Source organism: Tachyglossus aculeatus, chromosome 21 (assembly GCF_015852505.1).
Source record: "Tachyglossus aculeatus isolate mTacAcu1 chromosome 21, mTacAcu1.pri, whole genome shotgun sequence".
NCBI classification, from domain to species: domain Eukaryota; kingdom Metazoa; phylum Chordata; class Mammalia; order Monotremata; family Tachyglossidae; genus Tachyglossus; species Tachyglossus aculeatus.
Genome location: NC_052086.1, coordinates 39,821,345 through 39,847,178, shown reverse-complemented (window position 1 = coordinate 39,847,178; position 25,834 = coordinate 39,821,345). Strand labels below are relative to the sequence as shown.

At 45.4% G+C, this 25,834-nt stretch overlaps 1 protein-coding gene across 1 annotated transcript in view; it reads left to right on the top strand.

The window, feature by feature from the left end:
• The window catches only part of SRRM4 (serine/arginine repetitive matrix 4), a 218,255-nt gene that overhangs the window by 129,884 nt on the left and 62,537 nt on the right, over nt 1-25,834 (top strand). The window contains exon 2 of the mRNA XM_038763306.1: nt 13,881-14,030. Within this exon, the coding sequence (XP_038619234.1) occupies nt 13,881-14,030 (150 nt within the window). The remainder of the gene's footprint in view (nt 1-13,880; nt 14,031-25,834) is intronic.

Below are 25,834 nucleotides of genomic sequence, written 5' to 3'. Positions count from 1 at the left end.
AGCAGGGATTAGAACCCACAACCTTTGATTCCCAGGCCTGTGTTCTAGCCATTAGGCCATTTCTAGACTGTGAGCCCGCTGTTGGGTAGGGATCATCTCTATATGTTGCCAACTTGTACTTCCCAAGCGCTACTTAGTACAGTGCTCTGCACACAGTAAGCGCTCAATAAATACGATTGAATGAATGAATGAATGCTGCTTCTTAGATTAACGGGATGGTTGAGTCTCCTCACCCGCTCCTGGGCAACTCGCCCCCTCCTACATCGCCTCGCCATTGTCTTATTAAGACCCAGCCCCAAAACACTCCTCTCTAATGCCACACCTCTCACTGTACCTCCATCTCATCTATCTCGCCACCAATGCTTCGCCCGCGTCCTCCTTCCATCCTGCAATTACCTCCCGCTTCATATCTGACCCACAATCGCTCTCCCTCCAAGAAGCCTTCCCTGATTTAGCCCTCAGTGACCCACTTTATTCTCTTTCCCTTCTGTGTCACCAATGGCTTTGGGCCTCTGTTACAATTAAGCACTTCAATGCTCATCCCACCTCCAGTCCCAAGGGACATATGAATATATTCTTATATTCTGCCATTTCTCCTAGCTGTAATTTATTTTAATGTTTATTTTTCCACTAGACCGCAAGCTCAGTGGGGGTAGGAATCTCGTCTACCGACCCTAATGTATTGTATAATTGTGGTATTTGTTAAATGCTTAGGTTGTGTCAAGCACTGTACTAAACAGTAGGGTAAACACAAGACAAGTAGGTTCCACTCAGGGCTCACAGCCTAAGTAGGAGGGAGCCCTGAGTGGAACCTACTTGTCTTGTGTTACTAATTACTAATAGTTGTATGACTAATAACAATGGTATTTGTTAATTACTTACTATAATAATAATAATAATAATAATAATGGTGGTGTTTGTTAAGTGCTTACTATGTGCAAAGCACTGTTCTAAGAGCTGGGGGATACAAGGTGATCCGGTTGTCCCACGTGGGGCTCACAATCTTAATCCCCATTTTACAGATGAGATAACTGAGGCACAGAGAAATTAAGTGACTTGCCTGAGGTCACACAGCTGACCAGCGGCAGAGCGGGATTAGAACCCATGACCTCTGACTCCTAAACCTGTGCTCTTGCCACTGAGCCACACTGCTTCTCCAGTGTGCTACTATGTGCCAAACAGTATTCTAAACCCTATTATATTGTATTCTTCCAAGTGCTTAATTCAGTGCTCTGCAACCAATCAATCAACTGTATTGATTCATTTATTTTTATGGTATTTGTTAAGTTCTCTATTTGCCAAGCAATATTCTCAATGCTGGGCTAGATATAAGGTAAGTATGTTGGGACAGTCCCTGTCCCACTTGGGTTCACAGTCTTAATCCCCATTTTACAGATGAGGGGACTGAGGCATGAAGAAGTGAAGTGACTTACCCAAGGTCACCCAGCAGATAAGCAGCGGAGCTGGGATTAGAACCCAGGTCCTCCAACTCTCAGGCTCGTGCATTAGCCATTACGCCACCCTGCTCCATTTTGCCTTTGATCCATATTTTATTGTGCGGCCATTTCCGTCTGCTTGCCCTCTGGTTGTCCTACCTTTCAAGACTGAATTTCCTGCATGGAAATTCCAATTTATCTCTAGCCTCCATCCCTCCTATTGAAACACTATGAGGAGGTCTGCTTTCATTCATTCATTCATTCATTCAATCGGATTTTTTGAGCGCTTACTGTGTGTGGAGCACCGTACTAAGCGCTTGGAAAGTACAATTCGGCAACCAATAAAGACAATCCCTACCCAACAACGGGCTCACAGTCTAGAAGAAGTCTAGAGAAGCAGCGTGGCTCAGTGGAAGGAGCGTGGGCTTGGGAGTCAGAGGGCATGGGTTCGAATCCCGGTGCGGCCACTTAGCTGTGTGACCTTGGGCAAGCCACTTAACTTCTCTGTGCCTCAGTTCCCTCATCTGTAAACTGGGGATTAGGACTGTGAGCCCCATGTGGGACAACCTGATCACCTTGTTTCCCCCCAGTGTTTAGGACAGTGCTTTGCACATAGTAAGAGCTTAACAAATACCAACATCATTACTATTATTATTATTAGAAGGGGTAAACAGACAAGAAAACCAAACAAGTGGACCGACATCAATAACATCAATATGAATAAATAAAATTATAGAGATATACCCATCATTAATAAAATAAATAGAATAATAAATATGACAGGCTACTCTGACCACGGGTGGTGGAGCCGGAAAGCTTGACTAGACGTCATTCTGTCGGGAGCCACAAAGCAATGTGGTCTAGTGGACCTGAGAGTCAATCAATCAATCAATCAATCGTATTTATTGAGCACTTACTGTGTGCAGAAGGTCATGGGTTCTAATCCCGGCTCTGTCACATATCTGTGTGTGACCTTGGGCAAGTCAGTTCACTTCTCTGGGCCTCAGTTACCTCATCTGGAGATTGAGACCGTGAGCCTCACATGGGACGGGTACTATGTCCAACCCGATTTGCTTGTATCCACCCCAGCATTTAGTACAGTACCGGGCACATAATAAATGCTTAACAAATACCACAATTATTATCACTATTATCTGAAATTCCAAGTCATCTTGGGGCCTCTGCCTTTCTCCCTCTTCCTCCCCTACCTCTGGGGGGGTGGGGGACGTGTCCCAAGGAAGGAAAGGAGGGGAACCCCCTAATAAAGATAAAATGCTTCAATAAACCCGCAATCTCAGGGTAATGGCTTTGACTTTTAAGAGGTAGATAAAAATCGCACCGGAGGAGAGCACTTGGCCCTTCAAGTCTTTAATCAGAATCAATGTGGTGCCATTTCACGCAGATGGGAAAGCACTGAAAGCCTGAGATGGCATTTAGAAACCGCCACTTATGTGGAACTTTGGGAGGATTTTTTTTCCTCTTGCTTCTCAGAATAGTCAACGGTGGGGATGCGTCTTAAAGGAACAGCCGCTCACGGGTGGGCTTCCTCTAGACTGTAAACTCCTTATGGGCAGGGAATGTGCCTTCTAGTTCTGTTGTATTGAACAAGGCTCTGCCCATAATAATAATAATGATGATGGCATTTATTAAGTGCTTACTATGTGCAAAGCGCTGTTCTAAGCGCTGGGGAGGTTACGAGGTGATCAGGTTGTCCCTCGGGGGGCTCACAGTCTTAATCCCCATTTTACAGATGGGGTAACTGAGGCCCAGAGAAGTTAAGTGACTTGCCCAAAGTCACACAGCTGACAATTTGCAGAGCTGGGATTTGAACCCATGACCTCTGATTCCAAAGCCCGGGCTCTTTCCACTGAGCCACGCTGTTTCTCATAGTAAGCACCCATAGTAAGTGCTCAATTAATACCACTGATTGATTGATGGGAGAGAAAACCAACCAGACTACAAATAATCGTGGCGCTTATGTCAAGCACTGTACTAGATACAAGAAAATGAGGTGATACAGTCCATACATGACTTAGTGGAAAGAGCACAGGCTTGGGAGTCAGAAGCCATGGGTTCTAATCCCACCTCTGCCACACATCTGCTGTGTGACCTTGGACAAGCCACTTAACTTCTCTGTGCCTCAACTACCTCATCTGGAAAATGGGGATTAAAATTATGAGCCCCTCCGTGGGACAATCTGATTACCTTGTATCTACCCCAGCGCTTAGAACAGTGCTCAGCATGTAGTAAGCACTTAACTAATACCACAGCTATTATTATTATTATCCCACAAGAGGTCACAATCTAAGTAGACAGAGGGCAGGTCATTAATCTTCGTAAGGGACTTGCCCAAGGTCACACAGCGGACAAGTTGGATTAGAACCCAGGTCCTCGAACGCCCAGGCCCATGATCTTTCCACTAGGCCACGCGGCTTGACTAACGGGATTAACCTTGAAAGGTCATTTAACTGACTGAACCTGGGAGTTGAGAGCGGGAATTCTTTGGGATCCTTCCGGCTTCCAGTTTGGCGAGTTGAGTTGGAGCACGGTCGACTGGAACTATACGTTGCCAACTTGTACTTCCCAAGTGCTTAGTACAGTGCTCTGCACACAGTAAGAGCTCAATAAATACGATTGAATGAATGAATGACTGGAAGACTGGAATCGGTGCCGAATTGTACTTTCCAAGCGCTAAGTACAGTGCTCTGCACACGGTAAGTGCTCAATATATACGATTGAATGAAAGACAGGTTGGATCGAGGGGGGCCACAGGGATTGTCCGTTCATTCTTTCAGTTGTATTTACTGAGTGTTTACTATGTGCAAAGCACTGTACTAAGCGCTTGGAAGAGGATGAGAGAATAATACACCGACACATTCCCTGCCCACAGTGAGTTCAAGTGCACACTTGGTAAGTTGCACTGAACTAAGTACATACAGAGTAAATATCATGTCCAATCCGATTTACTGGTAACCACCCCAGTGCTTAGTACAGTGAGTGGCACATAGTAAGCACTTAACAAATACTGTTATTATTAATATTATTAGAAAAGAATCAGTGTGACCTAGTGGAAAAAGCACAAGTCTGAGAATCAGACAATATAGAGAAGCGGTGTGGCTTAGTGGAAAGAGCGCAGGCTTGGGAGTCAGAGGTCATGGGTTCGAATCCCCACTCAGCCACTTGTCAGCTGTGTGACCTTGGACAAGCCACTTCACTTCTCTGGGCCTCAGTTACATCTTCAGCAAAATGGGGATTAAGACTCTGAGCCCCACGTGGGACAACCTGATAACTTTGTATCTCCCCCAGCGCTTAGGACAGTGCTTGCACATAGTGAGTGCTTAACAAATATCATGATTATTATGATCATTATCATTATTATTATTATTGGCTCTAATCCTGGTTCCACTATTTTTTTTTAATGGTATTTGTTGAGGGCTTACAGTGTGCCAGGCCCTGTTCTAAGCGCAGGGGGGGATCCAAGCTAATCAGATTGGACACAGTCCCTGTCCCACATGGGCTCACAGTCTTCAACCCCATTTTGCAGATGAGGGAACCAAGGCCCAGAGAAGTGAAGTGACTCGTCCAGCAGACAAGTGGCAGAGTCAGGATTAGAACACAGTTCCTCTGACTCCCAGGCCGGTGTGTCATTCATTCATTCAGTCAATCAGTTCATTCATTCAATTCATTCAATCGCATTTATTGAGTGCTTACTGTGTGCAGAGCCTGTACTATGCACTTGGGAAGAACAAGTGGGCAACACATGGAGACGGTCCCTACCCAACAACGGCTCACAATCTAGAAGGGGGAGACAGACAACAGAACAAAACATGTGGACAGGTGTCAAGTCGTCAGAACAAGTAGAATTAAAGCTAAATGCACATCATTAACAAAATGAATAGAATAGTAAATATGGACAAGTAAAATAAATAGAGTAATAAATCTGTACATACATATATACACGTGCTGTGTGGAGGGGAAGGAGGTAGGGCGGGGGGGATGGGGAGGGGGAGAGGAAAAAGGGGGCTCAGTGTGGGAAGGCCTCCTGGAGGAGGTGAGCTCTCAGTAGGGCTTTGAAGGGAGGAAGAGAGCTAGCTTGGCGGATGGGTGGAGGGAGGGCATTCCGGGCCAGGGGAGGACGTGGGCCGGGGGTCGACGGTGGGACAGGCAAGAAAGAGGTACAGTGAGGAGGTTAGCGGCCGAGGAACGGAGGGTGCGGGCTGGGCTGGAGAAGGAGAGAAGGGAGGTGAGGTAGGAGGGGGCGAGGGGATGGACAGCCTTGAAGCCCAGGGTGAGGAGTTTTTGCCTGATGCGTAGGTTGACAGGCAGCCACTGGAGATTTTTTGAGAAGGGGAGTCACATGCCTAGAGCGTTTCTGCACAAAGATGATCCAGGCAGCATCGTGAAGTATAGACTGAAGTGGGGAGAGACAGGAGGATGGGAGATCAGAGAGGAGGCTGATGCAGTAATCCAGTGGGGGTATATTTATTGAACATTTACTGTGTGCAGAGCACTGTACAAAGTGCTTGGGAGAGTACAAGAGAAAAATGAACAGACATATTTCCTGGCCATGACGAGCTTCCAGTCTATCCACCAGGCCACGCATTCCCCACATTTCCCTCAGGACACCTCTCCACGTGCACCTCACATGGCCCATCTTCCAGAGGGCATCAGATCAGCTCGGCTTTGCCCCCTTTTTAAACGTGACACTGCCCCCAGGCCCCCCGATATTCTGATGGGTGGCCAGTTGGCCCGGCTATTCTAGACTCTAAGCTCATGGTGGGCAGGGAATGTGTCTGTTTATTATTCAGTGGAAGGAGCCCGGGCTTTGAAGTCAGAGGTCGTGGGTTCAAATCCCGGCTCTGCCACTTAGCTGTGTGACTTTGGGCAAGTCACTTCACTTCTCTGGGCCTCAGTTCCCTCATCTGGAAAATGGGGATTAAGGCTGTGAGCCCCCCGGGGGACATCCTGATCACTTTGTAACCTCCCCAGAGCTTAGAACAGTGCTTTGCACATAGTAAGCACTTAATAAATGCCATTATTAGTAGTAGTATATTATTATCATCATCATCATCATCAGTTGTATTTATTGAGCGCTTACTATGTGCAGAGCACTGTACTAAGCGCTTGGGAAGTACAAATTGGCAACATATAGAGACAGTCCCTACCCAACAGTGGGCTCACAGTCTAAAAGGGGGAGACAGAGAACAAAACCAAACATACTAACAAAATAAAATAAATAGAATAGATATGTACAAATAAATTAAATAAATAAATAAATAGAGTATAAAAAAATATGTACAAACATATAAACATATATAAACATATTACCATTCTGTTGTCCTCTCCCAACCATTTAGTCCAACGCCCTCCACACAGTAAGTGCTCAATAAATATGACAATGAATGAGGGAGCTTTGGAGAATAGGAGATCCGCAAGGTTTATTTAAGAGTCTACCTGAAGTTCGACCTGGACTCATATCTGATCGGAATCACTCAGTTTCCATGACGACACAGCATCGCATGGAGAGCTCCGGGTCACTCTGATTGGGGAAGACTGAGAGGGAGAACCGCTCAAGGTGCCACAGTGAAATGCTCTGTTCTACCACCCCTCCCTCGTCCAGCTGGGTCGAGTAGATTAGTCCTTGACTTGGGTTATTTTGGTCCTACAAGAGAAGTCGGTTTCTTTTAAGGTCGTCCAACAAGTCAGAATCTCTCCAGCGGCACTGGTTTTACACGATTAAAAATTAGCTCCCGAGTTATCGGAGCTCCGTGCTTTTCCCCCAGCTGTGGGATTTTCTCAGCTTGCTTGACAAGAGCTCGTACTAATCCGAGTTATCGGGGTCGAGAAGTGTTTGGGGCTATGCTGCTCTGTGTGGCTCTTCTTCTCTTGATAATTTTGGAGTCTCCGTTCAAATGCTTCCTCCCCGAGTTAGAGGGAATAATGATAAAAATAAGTATGGTATTTGTTAAGCGCGTACTATGTGCCAGACACTGTATGAAGCATTGGGGTAGCACAATCTAATAGAGTTGGACACGGCCCGTGTCCCACGTGGGGCTCACCGTCTTAATCCCCATTTGGCTGTTGAGGTCACTGAGGCACAGAGAAGTGAGGTGACTTACCCAAGGTCACACAGCAGGCGAGTGGCAGAGTCAGGATTGGAACCCAGGTCCTCGGACTCCCAGATCTGTGCTCTTTCCACTGCTTCTCGAGAAGTCTCGACTTCCCCCGGATAGGAAGCAGAGAAGAAAGTCTGGCTGTCCTTTCCTGGGCTTTGTTAGCACGATCTCCCTGGTGTCTTTTCTGAAAATGTGAAGGCGTCTGAAGCGGATATAGATTGATTTTTCTCCTCCTCCTCCTCTGAGCAATGATGGTAGTCTCCACTTTTCATTCAGTCGTATTTATTGAGTGCTTACTGAGCACTGTACTAAGCGCTTGGGAAGTACAAATTGGCAACATAAAGGGACGGTCCCTACCCAACAACGGACACACTTTTTTTCCCCTTCATCCAGGCCAACAGACAGCTTCTCCGATGGCTTTCTCTGGAATCAGAAGCCAATCGGGAAGGGAAGCAAACATGGCTTAGCCGGCCTGGGAGTCAAAGGATCTGGGTTCTAATCCTGACTCTGCCACTGGTCTGCTGTGAAACCTTGGGCAAATCAGCTAGCTTCCCCCTGCCTCAATTTCCTTATCTGTAAAATGAGGATTCAATCCAACACCCTCCTACTTAGATTGTGAGCCCTCTGTGGGACGGGGACTGCGTCCAATGAGATTATCTGCTATCCACCCCAGTGCTTAGAACAGTTATTTTGTTAATGATGTGCATTTAGCTTTAATTCTATTTGTTCTGACGATTTTGACACCTGTCCACGTGTTTTGTTTTGTTGTCTGCCTCCCCCTTCTAGGCTGTGAGTCCGTTGTCGGGTAGGGACCGTCTCTATATGTTGCCAACTTGTACTTCCCAAATGCTTAGTACAGTGCTCTGCACACAGTGAGTGCTCAATAAATATGATTGAATGAATGAGCAGCGCTTGACACATAGTAAGAGCTCAACGATTATTATTATTGTTTGGGATAAGATTTGGAAAAACAGAAAAATAGAAATGTGTGTTTGGTTCAGCTGTTGCCCTTGGGCTCAAAGCGGCTTTTATCTGATGGAGGCAACTGATGGGCTGGGAATGTGTTGGTTATATTTTTGTGTTGTACTCTCCCATAACAGCGCTTAGAACAGTGCTCAGCACATAGTAAGCACTTAATAAATGCCGTTATATATATTTGCTTACTACAGTGCTCTGCATGCAGTAAGTGCTCAATAAATACGATTGAATGAATGAATGAATGAACTTCTAAGGGGAACTAGCGAATTGGCTACTCAGTTTGATCAACTGGCTGACATCTGTTCTAAGACAGTAATAGTAGCAGTGGTAAATTAGTATTAGTATTAGTAGTAGTAGAAGCAGCGTGGCTCAGTGGAAAGAGCCCGGGATTTGGAGTCAGAGGTCATGGGTTCAAACCTCAGCTCCACCAATTGCCAGCTTTGTGACTTTGGGCAAGTCACTTCACTTCTCTGGGCCTCAGTTACCTCATCTGTAAAATGGGGATGAAGACTGTGAGCCCCCGTGGGACAACCTGATTACCTTGTAACCTCCCCAGCGCTTAGAACAGTGCTTTGCACATAGTAAGTGCTTAATAAATGCTATCATTAATTATTAGTATTCTTGCATCGTCCCGACTTGCTCCCTTCCCAGCCCCATAGCATTCATTCATTCATTCAATCATTTATTGAGCGCTTACTGTGTGCAGAGCACTGTACCAAGCGCTTGGGAAGTACAAGTTGGCAACATACAAAGACGGTCCCTACACAAAAAGGGGGTTAAAGTCTAGAAGGGGGAGACAGACAGCAAAGCAAAACATGTAGACAGGTGTCAAAGTCATCAGAACAAATAGAATTAATGAACATTACTATAATTTATTTATTTATTCATATTAATGCCCATCTCCCCCTCTAGAGTGTTAGCTTGTGGGCTGGGAATGTGTCGGTTATATTTTTGTGTTGTACTCTCCCATTTGCTCAGAGTGGCTCAGTGGAAAGAGCCCGGGCTTTGGAGTCAGAGGTCATGGGTTCAAATCCCAGCAAGTCACTTAACTTCTCTGTGCCTCAGTTCCTTCATCTGTAAAACGAGGGTTAATGCTACTACTACTACTACTACTAAGAATAATAATAATAATAATGGCATTTGTTAAGTGCTTACTATGTGCAAAGCACTGTTCTAAGCATTGGGGGCCCCCCGTGGGATAACCTGATCACCTTGTAACCTCCCCAGCGCTTAGAACAGTGCTTTGCACATAGTAAGTGCTAAATAAATGCCATTATTATTATTATTGTTACAGTGCTCTGCATGTAGTAAGTGCTCAATAAATACGATTGATTAATTCACTGTTGTAATAGTTGCAGTAACAGTTTGGTGTGGTGCATTCTCCAAGGTTTTAGGGGAGTACAGAATAACTAAATGATACTTTTCTTGCCCATAATGAGGAAGACAGTCATAAAACTATGATGCCCTCTGTACTGTAAGCCCATTCATTCATTCATTCATTCATTCATTCATTCTTCCAGTCATATTTAATAATAATAATAATGATGGCATTTGTTAAGCGCTTACTAACGAGGCACTGTTCTAAGCACTGGGGGGGAATACAAGGTGATCAGGTTGTCCCACGTGGAACTCACAGTCCAGGGAGGTGCTACAGTCAACTTCCTATCATCTGTGAGTGGATCATCCATTTTGTGGATTCTCCACAGCAAAATTTCTAAACCGCTCAGCTCTAAGCCTGTGTTCCCTCCTCCTGCCCTATCGTGCCCATCAGACCCACGGTGACTCACTCCAGGATCCATTTCCCCGTGACTATCCACTTTTGTGCCCAGGAAGGTCCCCTCACCCCCTACTCCCAGTCTCCCCAGTTTTGAATCATTCACTCCTCCCTGTTCCCACTCACTCAATCCCCTTTCCCTCTCCTACCTCACCTTGCTACACTCCAATCCAGCCCGCACACTTCGTTCCTCTGGTGTCCCTAACCTTCTCACAGGGCCTCCATCTCATCAATCTCGCCACCGACCATAAATGTTGGGTTGAAACCGTGGCTTCTTTGGCCCCCGTTGGAACGGCGAGGCTAATTCTCTACCAGTCGATCATTCTTTCGTTCATTCTTATTTATTGAGTGCAGAGCAATGTACTAAGCGCTTGGAAGAGTACACGGTAACAATAACAGACACATTCCATGTCCACAAGAAGCTTACAGTCTAGAGCAATCGCTCAATTGTGTTGAGTGCTTACTGTGTACAGAGCACTGCACTAAGCACTTGGGAGAGATCAATACAAGGAGCTTGCAGGGGGAGACAGATATTAAAATAGGTTAGGGATTGGGATAGAGTGTAAGTATATATATATATATATATATATATATATATGCCACTTATCATCATCATCAATCGCATTTATTGAGCGCTTACTGTGTGCAGAGCACTGTACTAAGCGCTTGGGAAGTACAATTTGGCAACATATAGAGACAGTCCCTACCCAATAGTGGGCTCACAGTCTAAAAGGGTTTATCTGCTGTGTGACCTTGGGCAAGTCACTTCACTTCTCTGGGCCTCAATTAGTCATCTGTAAAATGGGCATTAAGACTGTAACCTCCCTGTGGGACATAGACTGTGTCCAAATTGATTACCTTGCATCTACTCAAGTGCTTAGACTGTGAGCCCACTGTTGGGTAGGGACTGTCTCTATATGTTGCCAACTTGTACTTCCCAAGTGCTTAGTACAGTGCTCTGCACACAGTAAGCTCTCAATAAATACGATTGATTGATTGACCTCTTTCCCACATCCTGCCTCTGGCCAAGAACACCCTCCCTCTTCATTTCTAACAGATGATAATGTTGGTATTTGCTAAGCGCTCACTATGTGCCAAGCACGGTTCTAAACACTGGGGTAGATACACGGTAATAAAGTTGTCCCACGTGGGGCTCACAGTCTTCATCCCCATTTTCCAGATGAGGGAACTGGGGCACAGAGAAGTTAAGTGACTCGCCCAAAGTCATACAGCTGACAAGGGGCAGAGCTGCGATTAGAACCCATGACCTCTGACTCCCAAGCCTGGGCTTTTTCCACTGAGCTACACTGCTTCTCTAACAGATATTTACTCTCCTCCTCTTCTCCCACTCCCTTCTGCGTCACCTTGACTCGCTTCCCTCCCGCTCCCAGCCCCATGCCACTTAATACAGTGCTCTGCACACAGAAAGAGCTCAAAAAATATGATTGATTATGTCCATCTCTGTCATTTATTTATTTATATTAAAGGCTGTCTCCCCCATATAGACCGTGAGCTCACTGTGGGCAGAGAATGTGTCTGTCTAATGTTATAGGGTACTCTCCCGAGCACTTAGGACAGTGCTCTGCACACAATAAGCGCTCAATAAATACATTTGACTAGCTGACAACAAACACTGTTAAAATAAATGCTCATTGTTATTATTTCCTGAATGCTGTTCATCACCTGCATAAAGCAAGTGCTCAAAAGAGGCCTTACTAAGGTCTCATCTCCTCCAAGAGGCCTTCCCTGATTAAGACCTCCTTTCCTCTGCACCCTCTGCCTTCTGCATCTCCCCGACTTACTCCCTTTAATCAATCAATCAATCATATTTATTGAGCGCTTACTGTGTGCAGAGCACTGTACTAAGCGCTTGGGAAGTCCAAGTTGGCAACATATAGAGACAGTCCCTACCCAACAGTGGGCTCGCAGTCTAGAAGGGGGAGACAGAGAACAAAACCAAACATATTAACAAAATAAAATAAATAGAATAGATATGTACAAGTAAAATAAATAGAGTAATAAATATGTACAAACATATATACATATATACAGGTGCTGTGGGGAAGGGAAGGAGGTAAGATGGGGGGGATGGAGAGGGGGAATTTATTCATCAGCCCCTACAACCCCACTGCACTTCTATCCCTATCATTTATTTATCTAAGTTAATAACTGTCTTTCCCCTCTAGACCGTAAGCTCGGTATGGGCAGAGAATGTGTCCATCTATTGCTACTTTCCCAAGTGCTCTGCACCCACTAAGAGCTCAATGAATACGATCAACTGACAACAAATACTATGAATAATAATGATAATAATAATAATAATAATGATAATAATGGCATTTGTTAAGCACTTACCACGTGCCAAGCACTGTTCTAAGTGCTGGGGTAGATACAAGGTAATGAGGTTGTCCAGAGTGGGGCTTACAGTCTTAATCCCCATTTTAGAGAAGCAGAGTGGCTCAGGGAAAAGAGCCCGGGCTTGGGAGTTAGAGGTCGTGGGTTCAAATTCCAGCTCTGCCACTTGTCAGCTGTGTGACCTTGGGCAAGTCACTTAACTTCTCTGTGCCTCAGTTCCCTCATCTGTAAAATGAGGATTAAGATTGTGAGCCCCACATGGGGCAACTTGATCACCGTGTATCCTCCCCAGCGCTTAGAACAGTGCACATAGTAAGTGCTTAATAAATACCAAAATTATTACCATTATTACAGACAAGGTATAATAATGGCATTTGTTAAGCACTTACCACATGCCAAGCACTGTTCTAAGCACTGGGGTAGATACAAGTTAAAGAGGTTGTCCAGCGTGGGGCTCACAGTATTAATCCCCATTTTACAGACAAGATAACCAAGGCACAGAGCAGTTAAGTGACTTGCCCTATGTCACACAGCTGACAATTGGTGAAGCCGGCATTTGAACCCACGACCTCTGACTCCCAAGCCCGGACTCTTCCTACTGAGCCACACTGCTTCTCCTGAAAAGATAATGCTCATGGGTTAATATTTCCTGAATGCCGTTCATCATCATCATCATCAATCGTATTTATTGAGCGCTTACTATGTGCAGAGCACTGTACTAAGCGCTTGGGAAGTACAAATTGGCAACATATAGAGACAGTCCCTACCCAACAGTGGGCTCAGAGTCTAAAAGGGGGAGACAGAGAACAAAACCAAACATACTAACAAAATAAAATAAATAGAATAGATATGTACAAGTAAAATAAGCGCTCAGTGGATACCATAGGGAGCAGCAGCGTGGCTCGGTGGAAAGAGCCCGGGCTTTGGAGTCAGAGGTCATGGGTTCAAATTCCAGCTCCTCTAATTGTCTGCTGTGTGACTTTGGGCGAGTCACTTTACTTTTCTGAGCCTCAGTTCCCTCATTTGTAAACTGCGAGCCCCCCGTGGGACAACCTGATCGCCTTGTAACCTCCCCAGCGCTTAGAACAGTGCTTGGCACATAGTAAGTGCTTAATAAATGCCACCATTATTATTATTATTTATTACCATCGATTGATCGGTTGCGTGAACGAACGCTTACTTTTTTGTTGATGGTTCTGGGATTTTTGTCTTTGGTTCCAGGAGCGAGACATCCAGCTGCTTGTCGTACCCAGGAAAGGATGGAAATGCCACGGTCCTCAGCCAGAGCCCAGACCCGGGGACTTCCAGCACCAATGGCGACTGTCACAGGGAAAAGGACAATCAAGACCTTTCTTGCTCCAGAGGATCCCAGTAAGACCTCGGCTCATCAGCTAGCCCCGTCCCATTATTATTATTATTATTATTATTATTATTATTAGGTATACTATAATAATATATTATTATAAATATTATTATATTAATATATAATATAATATTATTATAAATTATTATAAGGTATATTATAATAATATATTATTATAAATAATAATAATAATAATAATAGAGAATCAGCGTGGCTCAGTGGAAAAGAGCCCGGGCTTTGGAGTCATAGGTCATGGGTTCAAATCCCAGGTCCGCCAATTGTCAGCTGTGTGACTTTGGGCAAGTCATTTCACTAGAGAAGCAGCATGGCTCAGTGGAAAGAGTATGGGCTTTGGAGTCAGAGGTCATGGGTTCAAAGCCCGGCTCCGCCAATTGTCAGCTGTGTGACTTTGGGCAAGTCATTTCACTAGAGAAGCAGCATGGCTCAGTGGAAAGAGTACGGGCTTTGGAGTCAGAGGTCATGGGTTCAAAGCCCGGCTCCGCCAACTGTCAGCTGGGTGACTTTGGGCAAGTCATTTCACTACAGAAGCAGCATGGCTTAGTGGAAAGAGCCCGGGCTTTGGAGTCAGAGGTCATGGGTTCAAATCCCGGCTCCGCCAATTGTCAGCTGGGTGACTTTGGGCAAGTCATTTCACTAGAGAAGCAGCATGGCTCAGTGGAAAGAGTACGGGCTTTGGAGTCAGAGGTCATGGGTTCAAATCCCGGCTCCGCCAATTGTCAGCTGGGTGACTTTGGGCAAGTCATTTCACTAGAGAAGCAGCGTGGCTCAGTGGAAAGAGTACGGGCTTTGGAGTCAGAGGTCATGGGTTCAAATCCCGGCTCCACCAATTGTCAGCTGGGTGACTTTGGGCAAGTCACTTCACTTCTCTGGGCCTCAGTTCCCTCATCTGTAAAAAATGGGGATGAAGACCGTGAGCCCTACATGGGGCAACCTGATCACCTTGTATCCCCCCAGCGCTTAGAACAGTGCTTTGCACATAGTAAGCGCTTAACAAATACCATCATTATTATTATTATTATTCTCTGGGCCTCCATTACCTCATCTGTAAAATGGGGATGAAAACTGTGAGCCCCCCGTGGGACAACTGGATCACCTTGTAACCTCCCCAGCGCTTAGAACAGTGCTTTGTGCATAGTAAGTGCTTAATAAATGTCATTATTATTATTATTATTATTAATGATGATGGCATTTATTAAGCACTTACTATGTGCAAAGCACTGTTCTAAGCACTGGGGAGGTTACAAGGTGAGCAGGTTGTCCCATAGGGGCTCACAGTCTTAATCCCCATTTTACAGATGAGGTAACTGAGGCACAGAGAAGTGACATGCCAAAAGTCACACAATAACAATAATAATGATAATTATTATTATTATGGTATTTGTTAAACACTTACTAGGTGCCAGGCACTGTACGCTTAGTACAAGAAAATCAGGTTCATTCATTCATTCAATCGTATTTATTGAGTGCTTACTGTGTGCAGAGCACTGGACTAGTGCTTGGGAAGTACAAGTCGGCAACATATAGAGATGGTCTCTACCCAACAACAGGCTCACAGTCTAGACGTGGGAAACAGACTCTGTCCCACATAGAAGCAGCGTGGCTCAGTGGAAAGAGCCCGGGCTTGGGAGCCAGAGGTCATGAGTTCAAATCCCAGCTCCGCCACCTGTCAGCTGTGTGATTTTGGGCAAATCACTTCACTTCTCTGGGCCTCAGTTCCCTCATCTGGAAAATGGGGCTTAAGGCTGTGAGCCCCACGTGGGACATCCTGATCACTTTGTATCTTACCCAGAGCTTAGAACAGTGCTTTGCACATAGTAAGCACTTAACAAATGCCATCATTATTATTATTATAGGGCTCACAGTCTCAATCTCCATTTAACAGATGAGGTAACTGAGGCACAGAGAATAATGATGATAATAATGATGGTATTTGTTAAGCACTTACTATATGTCAAGCACTGTTCTAAGCGCTGGGGAGGTTACAAGGTGCGCAGGTTGTCCCACATGGGGCTCACAGTCTTAATTCCCATTTTACAGATGAGGGAACTGAGGCACAGAGAAGTGAAATGACTTGTCCAAGGTCACACAACCGACAGAGGTGGAGCTGGGATTAGAACCCATGAACCTCTGACTCCCAGGCTAGGGCTCCATCCACTATCAATTACACCATGCTGCTTCTCTTGACTTCCTTGACCCTGGAATTACATGGAATGGTTGTGGGGGCAAGGAGATAGCTGGGATCGGGATAAATTGAGAAGGGGGGGGGTTGATTTTTTTATGGTATTTTTTGTTGGTGAGGTTTTTTATGGTATTTGTTAAGTGCTTATTAGGTGCCAGACACTTTTCTAAGCACTGGGGTAGATACAAGCTAATCAGGTTGGACACAGTCCCTGTCCCATGTGGGGCTCAGAGCCTTCATCTCTGGTTTACAGAAGAGGTTAGATGAGGAGGCACAGAGAAGTTAGATGACTTGCCCAAAGTGACACAGCACACAAGTGTTGAACCAAGGTCCTCCTGAATCTCAGACTCGTGCTCTATACACTGACACACTGCTTCAGTGGATTAGATTGTAAGCTTATTGAAGGCTACCAAATGTACTGTAATAATAATAATAATAATGATGATGATGGCATTTGTTCATTCATTCATTCATTCAATCAATTGTATATATTGAGCACTTACTGTGTGCAGAGCACTGTACTAAGCACTTGGGAAGTACAAGTTGGCAACATATAGAGACGGTCCCTACCCAACAACGGGCTCACAGTCTTGAAGTCAGAGTCTAGTCTTGTATCCACCCCAATGCTTAGTACAGTGCCTGGCCCACAGTAAGTGCTTAGCAAATACCACAGTTATTATTATTATTCTGAATCAGTCAATGAATCAATGGTATTTATCATCATCATCATCATCATCATCAGTCGTATTTATTGAGCGCTTACTGTGTGCAGAGCGCTTGGGAAGTACAAGTTGGCAACATATAGAGACAGTCCCTACCCAACAGTGAGCTCACAGTCTAAAAGGGGGAGACAGAGAACAAAATCAAACATACTAACAAAATAAATAGAATAGATGTGTACAAGTAAAATAAATAAATAAATAGAGTAATAAATATGTACAAACATATATACATATATACAGGTGCTGTGGGGAAGGGAAGGAGGTAAGATGGGGGGATGGAGGGGGGATGAGTGGGAGAGGAAGGAAGGGGCTCAGTCTGGGAAGGCCTCCTGGAGGAGGTGAGCTCTCAGTAGGGCCTTGAAGGGAGGAAGAGAGCGATCTTGGCGGATGGGCAGAGGGAGGGCATTCCAGGCCCGGGGGATGACGTGGGCCGGGGGTCGATGGTGGGACAGGCAAGAACGAGGTATGGTGAGGAGATTAGCGGTGGAGGAGCGGAGGGTGCGGGCTGGGCTGGAGAAGGAGAGAAGGGAGGTGAGGTAGGAGGAGGCATGGTGACGGACAGCCTTGAAGCCCAGGGTGAGGAGTTTCTGCCTGATGCACAGATTGATTGGTAGCCACTGGAGATTATTGAGGAGGGGAGTAATATGCCCAGAGCGTTTCTGGACAAAGATAATCCAGGCAGCAGCATGAAGTATGGATTGAAGTGGAGAGAGACACGAGGATGGGAGATCAGAAAGAAGGCTCTTACTACGAGCACTTTACGAAGCGTTTGGGAGAGTCCAATACAACAGATTTAGCAGACACGTTCCCTGCCCACAAAGCCCTTCCTTGGTGCTAAGCGTTGGGACAGTTGAGGAATATAAGGGGGAATTAGAATTCATTCATTCATTCATTCATTCAATCGTATTTATTGAGCGCTTACTGTGTGCAGAGCACTGGACTAAGCCCTTGGGAATTACAAGTTGGCAACATACAGGGACGGTCCCTACCCAACAACGGGCTCACAGTCTAGAAGGAGGAGACGACGACAAAATAAAACATGCGGACAGGGGAAGCCTACCTGGAGGAGTTGAGGTCAGAAGGCTGCGATCTGATGACCTTGCATCAGCTTCAACTTTTAGTATAATGCTTGGCCCTAGGTACGTGCTTAATAAACATCATCGTAATTATTATTAGGGAGCTCCGATGTGAAGGTTATGATTGTGACTCCTCTTCTAATCAGTGATTCCTCACCCCTCAACCCTCCCAAGCTTATCCCTGTCAGCTAAGAAGCTGGCCTGTACCACGGAAGGAGAAGAATGAAGCCAAACATCCTAAATGAGCTTGGGAGATTCTGCAAACTCCCACCTATTAACATTTTTCAAGGGATTACGTTGATCCTTTTTTTTTGTGTGTGAAAAAGACTCCGAAAGAGGAAGGCGCGCTTCATATCTGCAGACTTCCAACCCGCCTCCCGCCGTCTCAGACATGGCTTTAATTAGACTTTGATTGCAATCGGAGAGAAACAATTAAGCCCTGTCAGCTGGGGGAGAAAGTTTCCACATCAAAACCGGAGAAGGTATCTTCGGGAGGCGGGAAGGGATTTCTCCAAGAGGCTGCCTGGGATGGAGTGGAGGTGGGGGGTGGGAATGGGAAGAGAGAGAGACACAGAGAGATAAAGAGAGATGGAGAGAAGGAGGGAGGCTGGGAGGTTGGGTGGAGGGAGGCAGACCATCTTAACCTCCGTTTTCCTACCCAGGGAGGCCAAAATGAGAGATGCTGATTAATTTCAGAAAGACAGGACAAGAAAACACAGTATAAAAAGCCAGTCTCTGGTGGTCAGAGGAGAAGCAGCATGGAGACGTGAATAGAGCCCGGGCCACAGAGTCAGAAGGTCATCAATCAATCAATCAATCGTATTTATTGAGCGCTTACTGTGTGCAGAGCACACAGAAGGTCATAGGTTCTAATCCTGGCTCCACCACTTGTCTGCTGTGTGACCTTGGGCAAGTTGCAGAGCACACAGAAGGTCATAGGTTCTAATCCTGGCTCCACCACTTGTCTGCTGCGTGACCTTGGGCAAGTCACTTTACTTCTCTGCATCTCAGTGATCTCATCTGTAAAATGGGGATTGAGACTGTGAGCCCCTTGTGGGTTAGGGACTTTGTCCAACCCCATTTGCTTGTATCCATCCCAGTGCTTCTGGTCCTGGCCCGGAATGCCCTCCCTCCTCACATCCGCCAAGCCAGCTCTCTTCCTCCCTTCAAAGCCCTACTGAGAGCTCACCTCCTCCAGGAGGCTTTCCCAGATTGAGCCCCCTTCTTCCTCTCCTCCTCCCCACCCCCCCCGCCCTACCTCCTTTCCCTCCCCGCAGCACTTGTATATATTTATACAGATTTATTACTCTATTTATTTTACTTGTACATATTTACTATTTTATTGATTTTGTTAATGATGTGCATGTAGCTTTGATTCTATTTGTTCTGACGATTTTGACACCTGTCTACATGTTTTGTTTTGTTGTCCGTCTCCCCCTTCTAGACTGGGAGACTGTTTTTGGGTAGGGACCGCCCCTATATGTTGCCGACTTGTACTTCCCTAGCGCTTAGTACACTGCTCTATACACAGTAAGTGCTCAATAAATACAATTGAATAAATGAATGAATGGCCCATAGTAAGCGCTTAACAAATACCACAGTTATTATTACCAGAAACTGGGGATAGGGAGATAATAATAATAATAATAATAATAATAATAATGGCATTTATTAAGCACTTACTATGTGGAAAGCACTATTCTAAGTGCTGGGGAGGTTACAAGGTGATCAGGTTGTCCCACAGTCTTAATCCCCATTTTATAGATGAGGGAACTGAGGCCCAGAGAAGGGAAGGGACTTGCCCAAAGTCACACAGCTGATAGGTGGCAGAGGCGGGATTTGAACCCATGACCTCTGACTCCCAAACCCGTGCTCTTTCCACTGAGCCACGCTGCTTCTCATAGGGATAGGGATAGAGATGGGGACTGGGGATTCCGGATAGGACCAGAACCAAGATCTTGCCCCCTCCTACCTTACCTCACTACTCTCCTACCACAAATCAGCCCAAACACTTCACTCCTTTAATGCCAGCCTTCTCACTGGGCCTCAATAATAATAATAATAATAATAATAATAATAATAATGGTATTTGTTAAGTGCTTACTATGTGCAAAGCACTGTTCTAAGCACCTGGGAGGTTACGAGGTGATCAGGTTGTCCCGTGGGGGGGCTTACAGTCTTAATCCCCATTTTACAGGTGAGGTAACTGAGGCCCAGAGAAGTTAAGTGACTTGCCCAAAGTCACACAGGTGACAGTTGGCGGAGCCGGGATTTGAACCCATCTCATCTATATCACGGCCGACCTCTCTCCCACATCCTCCCTCTGGCCTGGAATGCCCTCCCTCCTCAAATCCGACAGACAATAACTCTCCCCCACCTTTAAAGCTTTACTGAAGGCCCTTCTCCTCCAAGAAGTCTTCCCTGACTAAGCCCTCCTTTCCTCTTCTCCCTTTCCCTTCTGCGTCACCCTGACTTGCTCCCTTTATTTACCACCCCCAGGCCCATAGCACTGATGTACGTATCTACAACTTTTTTTATTTATATTGACGTCTGTCTCCCCCTCTAAACTATATGTTGCCAACTTGTACTTCCCAAGCACTTAGTACAGTGCTCTGCCCACAGTAAGTGCTCAATAAATACAACTGAATGAATGATTGAATAAGCTCATTATGGGCAGAGAACGGGTCTGTTTTATTCTGTTGTGCTCTCACAAGCACTTCATAAAGTGCCCTGCGCAGAGTAAGTGCTCAATAAATACGATTGATTGATTGATAATGGTATTTAATGATAATAATGGTACTTGTTAAGCGCTTACTATGTGCAAAGCACTGTTCTAAGTGCTGGGGAGGTTACAAGGTGATCAGGTTGTCCCACGGGAGGCTCACAGTTTTAATCCCCATTTTACAGATGAGGTCACTGAGGCCCAGAGAAGTGAAGTGACTTGCCCAAAGTCACACAGCTGACAGTTGGCGGGGCTGGAATTTGAACCCGTGACCTCTGACTCCAAAGCCCGGGCTCTTTCCACTGAGCCACGTGTTAAGCACTTACTGCGTGCCAAGCACTGTACTAAGTGCTGGGGTAGATAGAACCTAATCAGATTGGACCCAGTCCCTGTTCCACATAGGGTTCACAGTCTCCATGCCCATTCTACAGATGAGGTCACTGAAGCACAGAGAAGTGAAGTAACTTGCTTAAAAACCACACAGCAGATACGGGGTGGGGCAGGATTAGAACCCAGGTCCTATGACTCCTAGGCCTGTACTTTCTCACTGAGCCATGCTGCTTCTTCAGTGCTTCTCATTGTGAGCGGGGAACATGACCACAAACTCTGTTGTATTGAACTCTCCAAAGTGCTCAATACAGTGCTCTACCCATAGAAAACACTCACTCATTCATCCATTCATTCAATCGTATTTATTGAGCACTTACTGTGTGCAGAGCACTGTACTAAGCGCTTGGAAAGTACAAGTTGGCAACATATAGAGATGGTCCCTACCTAACAGTGGGCTCACAGTCTAGAAGCGGGAGAATAAATCGTATCAATAAATACGATTGATATGCAGTAGTATTTACTGAGCACTCCCCTTAGGTGCAATACACTATACTAAGCACCTAGGAAATACAAAGAAAAGTGATATATTCTCTATGCACTAGGTGTTTTAATAATGATAATAATGGCATTTATTAAGCGCTTACTATGTGCAAAGCACCGTTCTAAGTGCTGGGGAGGTTACAAGGGGATCAGCTTGTCCCACAGGGAGCTCACAGTCTTCACCCCCATTTTGCAGATGAGGGAACTGAGGCCCAGAGAAGGGAAGGGACTTGCCCAAAGTCACACAGCTGACAAGTGGCAGGATTTGAACCCATGACCTCTGACTCCAAAGCCCATGCTCTTTCCACTGAGCCACGCTGCTTCTCTAAGGAAGCATGCTGTTTTCACTCTAAGGAGGAGACAGATGTGAAAGAATTTACAAATGGAGTGATCAAAGGTAATAATTGAATGCAGAGTTGAATAACATGCATGCAGAGGGGCTTTCGTGGCTCAATGGAAAGAGCCCGGGCTTGGGAGTCAGAGGTCATGGGTTCAAATCCCGCCTCTGCCACTTGTCAGCTGTGTGACTGTGGGCAAGTCACTTAACTTCTCTGGGCCTCAGTTCCCTCATCTGTAAAATGGGGATTAAGACTGTGAGCCCCCGTGAGACAACCTGATCACCTTGTAACCTCCCCAGCGCTTAGAACAGTGCTTTGCACATAGTAAGCGCTTAATAAATGCCATTATTATTATTATAACTAGTGCGGAAATATTGGAGATCATGGTGGGTTTATATCACTTTGGGAGCCAAGAATAAAGTGAGGAAGGTTTGCTGTTGGGAGTGGGATTTTAGGCAGGCATTGAATGTGGAGAGAACTCCCGGCTCTGCCAATTGCCAGCTGTGTGACTTTGGGCAAGTCACTTCACTTCTCTAGGCCTCAGTTTCCCCATCTGTAAAATGGGGATAAAGACTGTGAGGCCCCCGTGGGACAACCTGATCACCTTGTAACCTCCCCGGCGCTTAGAACGGTGCTTTGCACACAGTAAGTGCTTAATAAATGCTATTATGATGATGATGATGATGATGATTATTATTATTGTTTGGCAGAATGGAGGCACTTGTATATATGTATATCACCTGCATATTTGTATATATGTTTGTACATATTTATTACTCTATTTATTTATTTATTTATTTTACTTGTACATATCTATTCTATTTATTTTATTTTGTTAGTATGTTTGGTTTTGTTCTCTGTCTCCCCCTTTTAGACTGTGAGCCCACTGTTGGGTAGGGACTGTCTCTATATGTTGCCAATTTGGACTTCCCAAGCGCTTAGTACAGTGCTCTGCACATAGTAAGCGCTCAATAAATACGATTGATGATGATGATGATGATGAGGATGTTTCAGGCCAGGAGAACAGCTGGAGTGAGGAGACAAAGGCATGAAAGGAGAACGCAAGCTTATCGTTGTTATTATTATTATATTTGTTAAGTGCTTATTACATAGCAGACACCATACTAAGTGCTGGGGTAGATTCATTCGTTCATTCAATTGTATTTATTGAGCGCTTACTGTGTGCAGAGCATTGTACTAAGCACTTGGGAAGTGCAAGTTGGCAACATATAGAGACGGTCCCTACCCAACAGTGGGCTCACAGACTAGATACAAGCAAATCAGGTTGGACACCGTCCCTGTCCCACATGGGGCTCACAGTCTTCATCCCCAGTTTACAAATGAGATAACTGAGGCACAGAAAAGTGAAGTGACTTGCCCAAGGTCACCCAGCAGAGTATGGATGCCGGGAGTAGAGTCCACAGCCTTCTGACTCCAAAGATCCTTGCTCTATCCACCAGGCCGTGGCTATTCCCAGTCAACCATTCCCAGACACTTCTACACATCTCGTTGGCCTCAAGTTTAATCTTTCCTGGACAGCCAATCAATCAATCAATCAATCAATCAATTAATCAATCAAACAACCCCAGAGAAGCAGCATGGTCTAATAGAAAGAACACGGGCCTGGACATCAAAGGACCTAGATTCTAATCCCGGTTCTACCACAGACCTGCCGGGTGACCTTGGGAAAGTTGCTTAATTTCTCTGTGCCTCAGTTTCCTCATCTGGAAAATGGGCAGTTAGTGAGACCAAGTCCCTGCCCACGAGGAGAGGACAGTCTAGCACTTGAAGAGACTTTCTCCTGCCCACAGTACAGGTTTCTACGTGTCCTCTACCTGCCAATATTGTATCGGTGATTGAACCAGCATTTCATTCTCAATCAATCAATCAATCAATCGTATTTATTTAGCGCTTACTGTGTGCAGAGCACTGTACTAAGCGCTTGGGAAGTACAAGTTGGCAACATAAGTGGGGAAGCAGTGCGGCCGAGCGGAAAGAGCCCAGGCCTGGGGGTCAGAGGACCTGGGTTTTAATTCCGGCTCCACCGCTTGTCTGCTGTCATCATCATCATCATCAATCGTATTTATTGAGCGCTTACTGTGTGCAGAGCACTGTACTAAGTGCTTGGGAAGTACAAGTTGGCAACATATAGAGACAGTCCCTACCCAACAGTGGGCTCACAGTCTAAAAGGGGGAGACAGAGAACAAAATCAAAAATACTAACAAAATAAAATAAATAGAATAGATATGTACAAGTAAAATAAATAAATAAATAGAGTAATAAAAATGTACAAACATATATACATATATACAGGTGCTGTGGGTAAGGGAAGGAGGCAAGGTGAGGGGATGGAGAGGGGGAGGAGGGGGAGAGGAAGGAAGGGGCTCAGTCTGGGAAGGCCTCCTCTGCTGTGTGACCTTGGGCAAGACGCTTCACTTCTCTGGGCCTCAGTTCCCTCACCTGGAAGACAGAGATTAAATCATCCTCCCTTGGATTTAGGCTGTCAGCCCCATGTGGGACAGGGACCGTGTCCAACCTCTTTAACTTGTATCTAATTCAGAGCTTAGTACAGTGCCTAGCACGTAATAAGCACTTAACAAGGACTGTTTTAAAAAAAATACAGTTGCTTCCCCTTCTGGTACAGACCCTAAAACCCCTCCTCATGAAGTTGTCTCCGGGCCCGCTCCGTCAGATCTCCTACACCCCCTCACCTCCTCAGCCGCTTCGTCCAACATGTTAGAGAAGCAGCGTGGCTCAGTGGGTTTGGAGTCAGAGGTCATGGGTTCAAATCCCAGCTCTGCCAATTGTCAGCTGTGTGACTGTGGGCAAATCACTTCACTTCTCTGGGCCTCAGTTCCCTCATCAGTAAAATGGGGATTAAGACTGTGAGCCCCCCGTGGGACAACCCGATCACCATATAACCTCCCCAGCGCTTCCAACAGTGCTTTGCACATAGTAAGCACTTAATAAATGCCATCTTTATTATTATGCTTTCCCGTTCTGACTCGCAGATTGTCCTCTGTCAGGAACAGTTTCCCCTTCTCCTCTTCCGTCCTCAGCCGCGGGGGTCTGGAATCCAACCCATTTTCCACTGGATGACTCCAGTTGATTTCCCTACCTTCCATGCGTGGATTTCAATTTAATGGAGGAGGATTTTTCACCTTGCACGTTAAATCCAAGCGGTCCTTGGAATATGATTTTCTGAGCTTTTCCAACAATGGAAAAGACCTGGATCTCATTACACGACACCCCTGTAAATACGCGTTTAATAATCCATTGCTATTTAGCATTCGTCGCCACCCTGATTGAATTTCCGGAGGAGCCCTAAATCTGTCTTCTATGAGGGTTAAATGCCAATTAATAATTAAAAAACCTATTTATTTAGTGAGGTGAACCATTCATAATAAGCTTTTTAATAAATCTATTACAGAACCATTAACCTCTATAAATACGTTTGAAATAATCAGTCAGGGTTTGGGAGGGGCAGTGTCGGCCTGACTTGCTCCTTTTATTCATCCCCACTCCCAGCCCCACAGCACTTATATCCCTACAGTCATTTTATTAATTTATATTAATGATTTTCTCTCCCTTGAGACCGTAAGCCCATTGTGGACAGGGAATGTATCTGCTATATTGTTCTACTGTAATAATAATGATGGTATTTGTTAAGCACTTACTATGTGCCAAGCACTGTTCTAAGCTACTGTACTCTTCCAAGCAATTAGGACAGTGCTCTGCACAGTAAATGCTCAATAAATACGATTGACTGATTTTCTGCTATATTGTTCTACTGTACTCTCCCAAGAGCTTAGTACAGTGCTCTGCACACAGTAAGTGCTCAATAAATACGATTGACTGACTGACTGTTACATTGTTCTATTAT